This window comes from Rhinichthys klamathensis, unplaced genomic scaffold (assembly GCF_029890125.1).
Source record: "Rhinichthys klamathensis goyatoka isolate OS25496 unplaced genomic scaffold, OSU_Roscu_1.1 h1tg000056l_1, whole genome shotgun sequence".
Lineage (NCBI taxonomy): Eukaryota > Metazoa > Chordata > Actinopteri > Cypriniformes > Leuciscidae > Rhinichthys > Rhinichthys klamathensis.
Window position 1 is genome coordinate 748,714 of NW_026606601.1, and position 8,787 is coordinate 757,500.

Genomic DNA, 8,787 nt, shown 5'->3' on the forward strand with positions numbered 1-8,787 from the left:
TCACTTTAAGACCTGACTCTTTATGTTCATTTAACACTTTTTAACTAATTTAAGACTGCTTACGAGGATTCTCGACAAAAGGAGAATTTTGACATAATTTTGTGTGTTTTTGTCTGTTCAAGCGTGAAAGAGAACTCAGTGTGACACTGGCACTCCGTCTGAAGCAGCATTCAGTGCATTTCGGGCGTTTGTTCACCATAGAACTGCTTCACAAACAGCTCGCCAGTACAGATGTGCGTTTTTTTTTTTTTTTTTTGTGTGGTTGAATGGTTTAACGGCACTTGAATCAATACTAGTGTGATCATATACAGTATCACAGCTAAAGGATGACAGAAAAAAATGTTAATTGCGCTATGAAAACAATTAATCGCAATTTTGTTACTATAACGTACTATAATATATATTGGTGCCCCTTAAAAATGTTAAATAATAATAGTTTAATAACTATATTCAAAAGCTGAGTTTGTAGGGCATCAGTCTATGCAATATACGTGTTTTGGGCTGGTAGGAACTGTGGTAGTCTGAACAGCGTGGGTGACGTTGGTCTCCTCATTTGACAGACTCTGTGCGGTGCAGTGTTTGCTGCAATCCAGGGCTGATTAGAGATAACTGCGTGTGCCACTGTGATGACGATGACGAAACCGGCTGACAGCTGGGTCCATCCACAGACGACAGTGTTTGTGGGCGGAGGTAAACACAAACCTCAACATCTGTGGCAGCAGGAAGTGAGTGCAGACGCACTCCTCTCTTGTTCTCAGAATGAGTGAGAGCATTACCTGTGATTTCCCCCTGCGCCTGAGTGGAACTGTCTGTCTGAAGTGTGTGTGCGCGGCCCGTCTGAGATTTCAGAGGCAAAGGGGACTTCTCTGCTCTCTGCACCTGCTGTCTTTCTGTCACACACACATGCACACAAGTGTGTAGCTGACTTAATAACATATGCATGAAGTTCTTTAGGTTAAAGTTCATATAAATGTACAAGGGAAGCGTTTATTTTTAGATGTTGTGACTGGTCACCATTTCCCTGGATTCTGCCTGACTTAATGTGTATTTTAAATTTGATCTCACAATTACTTTGACTGAAGCAGAAACACTTTAGATCAGGGTCCAAATATCACTATATTAGCATGCATATTAGGATATTGGCTGTTTATTAGTACTTATAAAGCACATATTAATGCCTTATTCTGCATGACCATAGTCTTCATCCCTTAATCCTACCCAATACCTAAACTTAACAACTACCTTATTTACTACTGTATTAATAAGCTTTTTATATTGAGGCAAAAGTTGTAGTTAATAATTAGTTAATAGTGAGAATCGGACCCTAATCTAAAGTGTGACCAAACAAGCTTTTTTTGTATAAAACTTATTTCTTCTAATGTGGATAGACAAATATAAGTGAGCTATTTGTTGGCTTTCCAAAATACATAAAACAGTTTTTTTCCTTTTTAAATATTGCTTTGTTTATTCGAGTGGCCTGAAATGTCATTTTATGGCTTAACCAATGCTGTTATTTTGAGGCGGGGCTATCTGTTTAATTGTCCAATGACAGACATTTAGGATACCTACTTGAAAACAGTCATCACTAGATGCACGTTTTGCTGTTGCAGTTCACTTAAATAGTCCTATGGTGTGCTAAAAACATTCCAAGTATTCCATGCAGTGTTTCTAGAAATATGAGAACATAACTTAATGCATAGTTGTTATAAATAGAATTTATAGAATACGTTCACTGCATTCACGATCCTCTCTTGTCTGGACTTGTCTGTATGCAGGCCGCGTTCATTTTAAAAACACTGATGTGTTTTGTGTATTTATGTGCAAGCAGTCCAGCTTTGGGGAGAAAAGGAAATGCATGACCAGAGAATGAAGTGTCCTTTGGCTGTTCTCCCTCTCCCCTCCAGCGTTCTGTAATGTAACTATCACTTTTTCCCTCCTTCTGTTAGTATCCCTCTCGTCCTTATTAGGAGCTGGATCTGACCTTTCCCACCAGCCAGAAGTCAGACATTCTGCAATGGCAATTGTCTCGGGTCAGAGCTCGCACTCCCGCTGCTGTCAGTGATCGCTTGTTGTACTATTAAACCATTTTGAGATATTGCAACTAAAGGATTTTATTAAGAACTGTTTGTACTAGTCACAGCCCGTTCAAATGACCGAAAAAGTCAAATATACACTTACACATTCTCTTGCCTGTGCAAACCTCAGCCATGCTACAGTAAGTTGTTCTGCTATGTAATTGCTAAGGTATTATAAACGGTTTTTAATGTGTTACTATGAAATTGTTATGTTGTCTGGGTGGTATAGTAAGTTGCTATGCATTTGCTAAGTTGTATTGTGCAGTTGTTAGGGTGTCTGTGTTTTCTAAGGTATTCTAAGGCCTTGTCCACACTAATACATTTTCATTTGAAAATGCATCTTTTTTCCTCTGTTTTGGCCTTCCCTTTGCTAATAAACTTTATTAGCAAAGAACTTTTAAATGGTATTTTTGCAGGAAAGCTGTGGTACCACTACCACATTTCCCCATACTGTATTCTTTGAGGTTGTTTTGGCTGTTTAAATTAGTGTGCTGTAATGTCAAATATCTCATCGAGGAGGATGTTAGATTCCCCCTTGTTAAATAATTGCTTGCCACTTAGGGAGAAACATAGTGCTCAATGTTTGGAAGCTTTTATCTGAGGGTGAAGCTGTCCTCATGCTCATGTGACTTTGATACTGCCTTTCCTTTTCTGTAATCATATTACACATAGGGAATTTTGTCTGATGTAAACACACACACACTCTTATGAACGGATAGACAAAGAGGGAATGTGAGATGGAGGAGGACATGATTTCAAGCCCCCGTTTAGTCAGGGTTTGACTCCAAGAATGGTTTGTGCCATGTGGATGAAATCTAGGAGAGGGAGTTCAACAGTTCATATACAGTCAGACTTTACTTGCTTTCAACGACAAAATATCAAACAAGCCAATTGTGCAGTGATTTTTAGTGGATGTATGAAGTCAGTGTCCCTCAAATTCACACAGGTGTTTGTATATATAACTTATTTGGAATCGAAATTATTCAACCCCATTGTAAATCAGGATTATTGGCCAAATTTACAGACTTTCAGCTGTTTGCTGTGAACAAATCAAACAAAATTAATTGAAATAGCTCAACACAACAAATGTTTCAAGTGGTTTCCCCATATTCAACTGAAAATGCAACTTTTAATTACTTCTGCAGTCTCTTATTATTCAACCCCCTGAATAGAATCCCTCATAACAGCACAAATCTGCAAAACAGGTGTTGTCTCAAGCACACCTGATGCAACTAATCAAGGGCTTCATTAGGTGCACCAGGTGTGCTTGAGCTAGAACACATGAAATATCTGAGCTGGCTAGGTTTGTTAAGTGTCATGTTTGACTGCAGGTAAGAAATTGTCAGAAAGTCAAAAGAATGGTCCAAAAAGTTTTTTTAAAAATATCGTCACCCTTCACAAACAAGGAATGGGATCCAAAAAGATATGAAGGCACTAAATGTTCCTGGAGACACCATTGGAAGCATAGTTTGCAAGTTCAAAGTTAAAGGAACAGCGGTTACACTACCTGGATGGGGCAGAAAAAGGAAGCTATCAACGGTTGCAACCAGATTTCTGAGAAGGCAGGTTCAGAAAAACCCCAGAGTGACTGCAAAAGATCTGCAGCAAGACTTGGTGGCAACAGTCAATGAAGTTTCAGCTTGCACAGTAAGGCGCATACTAAACACATGCCAGAACTCCAAGACGTACACCACTACCGATCCAAAAGCTGAAGAAAATCAAAATCATATAAATAAGCCACAGAATTTTTGGGATTCTGTTCTGTGGAGCGATGAAACAAAACTGGAACTTTTTGGCCATATGGATCAGCGGTATGTAGTGATGTATGTCTCGAGACCGGTCTTGGTCTCGAGACCACTTTTACGTGGTCTCGGTCTTGTCACGGCCTTGACGGTCTTTGGTCTCGGTCTTGTCTTGGTCTCGGTCTCGGACCTCCCGGTCTTGTCTAGGTCTCGGACCTCCCGGTCTTGTCTAGGTCTCGCTGTCTCAGACCGACATAGTGGTCAGGGGATTGAGCAATACAATACTACAATATCCACGACGATATCCGCAACGTATTGAAGCGCGCGTCCGAGTGAAGACAGTGCGGTGCGTGCGAGGCACGAGAGAAAACACTGTATCCGCGCCACTGATCGCAGCGGTAACGAGCACTTTGATCACTTGATTTAAAAAACACATATCATGTACAGTTTTTGATATATTAATATTTAGTAAAACACATATCAGTGACATGATGGGTTTTACCTTCATTCAGGAGATTTTGGGTAACTGCACAACTGACAGATGACTTTGAGCGCACCGCCAACGGTGTGTGTGTGTGTGTGTGTGTAACCATAGCGACAAAAACGACCAACTTTCGGATCCTGCACTTAAGCCTATAATTTCGTTTTTAAAAATATAATTATGTATTTAAAAGTTGCAGAATGGGTTCATTTGGAGACTTCGAAATCAGCAGAGATAGGCAGGCAAATGCAAAACAACATTTGACAAGTTATTGCTTAGCTTCAACACTAATGTTTTTTTCCCCTCCGGTCTCGACTTGGTCTCGGTCTTAGTCTCGACTTGGTCTTGGTCTCGACTTGGTCTTGGTCTTGTCGTGGTCTCGATACCATCTGGTCTTGGTAGTGTCTTGGTCTCGGTTTAGGCGGTCTCGACTACAAGTCTAGCGGTATGTCTGGAGGAAGAAGAATGAAGCATATGCTGAAAAGAACACACTGTCTACAGTTCACCATGGTGGTGCTCGGTGATGCTCTGGGACTGCTTTGCATCCTCTGGCACTGAAAACCTGCAGCGTGTGGAAGGCAAGATGGATTCATTGAAGTTTCAGGAAATCCTAGGAGAAAATATAATTCCGCGAGGAAGCTGAAGCTTGGGCGTCATTGAACCTTCCAACAGGACAGTGATCCCAAGCATTGGAGACTTGGTTGCAGAAGGAAGATTCAACCGTGTCCATCACAGTCACCTGACTTGAACTGGTGGCATTGCTCATAAGGAGTGGGCTAAGATTCCTCAGAAACGCTGCCAGAAGCTGGTGTCTGGTTCTATATCTCATATGCAGCAGGTCATAACAGCAAAAGGTTGTTCTACTAAGTACTAAAGTTGCCATTAAGGGGTTAAATAATTTTGAGACTGCGGAATTCATTAAAAGTTGCATGTTCAGTCGAATTTGGGGAAACCACTTGAAACATTTGTTGTGTTGAGCTGTTTCAATTACTTTTGTTTGATTTGTTCATTGCAAACAGCTAAAGGTCTGTACATTTTGCCATTTGAACATTTCAAAAATGCGTTCAAAGGTTTGGGGTTGGTAAGATTTCTTGATGTTTATGAAAGAAGTCGGTTATGCTCACCAATGCTGCATTTATGTGATCAAAAATACAGTAAAAACAGTAATATTGTTGAAATATTGCAATTTAAAATAACTGTTTTCTATTTTAATAGATTTTATAATAGATGCAAAGCTGAATTTTCAGCATCATTACTCCAGTCTTCAGTGTCACATGATCCTTCAGAAATCATTCTAATATGCTGATTTGCTGCTAAAAGAAACATTTCTTATTATCAATTTTGAAAAAAGTTGTGCTGCTTCATAGTTTTGTGGAAACAGTGATACTTTCAGACTTCTTTAAAGACAAGAAATTTCAAAAGAACAGCATTCATTTGAAATATAAAAAAAATTGGTAACATTTATAAATGTCTTAACTGACACTTTTAATCAATTTAATGCGTCCTTACTGAATCAAAATCCTACTACAATATAATTATGTGTTACCAAAAACACTAACGTCTAATATTCCAACAGGAACACAACTTGGACTGGTTTCCACGTATGCGGGCCATGTCGCTGGTTAGCAGCGATGCCGAGGGCGAGCAGAACGAGATCAGGAATCTTCAGGAGAAGCTTGAATCCACCATGAAGCTCGTTTCCAACCTGTCAGGCCAGCTCACTGAACTGAAAGAACAGGTGAGTGACGGTGCTTTTGGACTGATGTCAGATCCTTATGTCCAGAGTGGCATGTTGACGTTTTAACAGAGCCGATCCTGACCTCCCTGGGGCCCTAAGCAAAAATCTGTTAAGGGGCCCTCCTACCTGACCCACACAGTCACACCTGACACCCCAGTTCTCCCACTACAATCCTCCCTCGTTTAGTTAGTACTAATGAAAATGTAATTCCTGATATCAGAAATAGACATATTTTATATTAATATAAATAATTCACATTTTAAATAATACAAATTTAATTGTTGATATCAAAAATGCATCCTGTGAATTACTAAAAGCTAAAATGGCTTGCCATTGCATGTCACTGTGTTTTAAATGATAAAAGCAATAATTGATACTTGATGGTTATTATTATTTACTAAGGGATGTGCATCCATATTGACCAGTATGTCCAGCCAATCAACATTTTAAATGCAATATAGTCAATGTCAATAGATTGCTTTCCATCTTGCTTTATTGCAGAGTTGTAACTAAACTGACTTGGAGACTAGATAATCATGGTCTTGTTTTAAAAGTATGAGCGCCTAATGAGTGCCATCACGCCCATATTGTACTGGTAACTGGTCCCCATAGATGTTTTACTGGAAAGTGCGCGTTTCATTTCGTGCATGTGTAACCCCTCCACCCGGGTCCTTCTCACCCCGCTCTGAGTGGGTCTCGAACCCGGGTCTCCGGCACTCTAACAAGGAGGCTAAAGACTGCAGCCTCTAGCATCTGTCGCTAGAGCGCCTATTGAGATCAGAGGAGTGAGGTTTACTCGCACAGCAACTACTAGCTAGCCTCCGTTACACATGCGCATATGGGGCCCTATTTTAACGATCTGAAACGCAAGTGTCAAAGCGTAAAGCGCAAGTAACTTTGTGGGCGGATCCCGGCGCTGTTGCTATTTTCCCGGCGGGATAAATGCCTCTTGCGCCTGGCGCAAATCTAAAAGGGGTTGGTCTGAAGTAGCTTCATTATTCATAGGTGTGGTTTGGGCGTAACGTGAAATAAACCAATCAAAGCGTCATCTCACATTCCCTTTAAGAGCAGGCGCGCTTGTTCTAAAGCGGATTCCTATTATAACGGCGGATTTGCCAGGCGCGCGACAGGAGCGGTTCACAGCCGAGGAGAGCAATGTTCTCATCAGGGCCGTAAAACACAGAGAAGTGACATTGGGGATGGAGAAACCCACCCAAATTAACTTCTGTTAAACAGGCGTATGATAATTTGGGTAAATGTGTAAGCTACATGCTTTTATAATAAATTGTCTATCTATCTATCTATCTATCTATCTATCTCTATCTATCTATCTATCTATCTATCTATCTATCTATCTATCTATCTATCTATCTATCTATCTATCTATCTATCTATCTATCTATCTATCTATCTATCTATCTATCGTAATAATGTATGATTTGCAAAAATGAAAACTGCTGCTTAGATGAGAGAATCAACGTGTATGCGCGTTGTGCACACGCTACGTTGATTATGGCCAAGCATGCGCCCTTAAAATAGCATTATGAACAACGCGCAACGCGCCACTGCCTTTAGACTAGTTTTTTTCTGGTCAGTGGCGCAATTGTTTTATAGGACAGCAAAATAGCATGAGGAAAAGTTTGCGCCGGAACACGCCTCCTCTTTGCGCTGAACCGCCCCGGGGAGCGCAACTGTATTTCTTAGTTAACCGACGTGTGTCTGTGGAGGGAAAAGTCCGCTTTGCGCGGGTGCAAAATAGGAATGATACATGCGTCAGTGTACAAAGTCATTTGCGCCGAGTGCAAGATAGGGCCCATGAACTCATGTTAACGCGCGACGCGGTTATCTTTTCCGAGCTGCAGTTTATAAACAAACACCGTTGCCCTTTGTATTATCAAACGTAATAAATATTTATATCTCACTTTTTCTCTTTGTCAGGCACAGAACACAGCCCAGAAAGATCCAAAAGATGCACTGCTGCTAGGTTATACAGACAGACAGACAGAGAGAGATGCACATCAACTTAACTTTAGATTCAGATTCAGATTCAGATTCACTTTATTGTCATTGACAAAATACAAGTACAGAGCCAATGAAACATAGTTAGCATCTGACCAGGAGTGCAAACAGTAGTAATAATTTAAGAAGACACATTTATAAAAAGCTAATAAAAGTACAGATGCGGAGACCAGCTCAATGCAGTTGTCTAAGAATTGGAGGTTGGAGTATGTGTAACTGGCCAGTGACCACAGCAATGCAGAATGGCATCAAATGGTAAAGTACCAGAGAAAAATGATTTCCTCCCTTTCCCTTTTTAAAGAAGGTCCGGGTTGGATGTAGTGTTCACTACATCCAACCCAGTTCACGTTTACTGTTCTGTGCTGACATCAAACTTGGAGAGGAGAGAACACAAGTCTGCCTGATCGCTGTTCCCGAAATTCACTCGCATGGTGTTTTTCTCTCAGTCTCTCTTTTCGTGACCAGAAGGATAGTTCCGCTTAATTATCTCATCGACGTTGTAAACTTTGATTGACGCGCTTTGACACGAGGGGGAGGCGGAGCCTTGAGTGATTTGCGGTGCCCTACGCAACTATAGGGAGGATCGGCTCTGCGTTTTAAGCCAGTTCTTCACGCTCCACTGAAGATGAGGTGTAGTCTTGACCCGTTAAATGGACTTCACAGACTAGAATTTAAGTTTGGTGCGAGTGAAACTAGGCCTTCAAGGTCAGTCAGTATGAGTCCACAGCCTCT

The 8,787-nt window shown here is 40.8% G+C and overlaps 1 protein-coding gene across 18 annotated transcripts in view; it reads left to right on the top strand.

Moving 5' to 3' along the window:
• itpr1b (inositol 1,4,5-trisphosphate receptor, type 1b) overlaps window positions 1-8,787 on the top strand; it is a 154,960-nt gene that overhangs the window by 142,995 nt on the left and 3,178 nt on the right. For all 18 annotated transcript variants that reach the window (XM_056248571.1, XM_056248575.1, XM_056248573.1 and 15 more), the window contains one exon: window positions 5,875-6,036. In XM_056248571.1, the coding sequence (XP_056104546.1) occupies window positions 5,875-6,036 (162 nt within the window). The remainder of the gene's footprint in view (window positions 1-5,874; window positions 6,037-8,787) is intronic.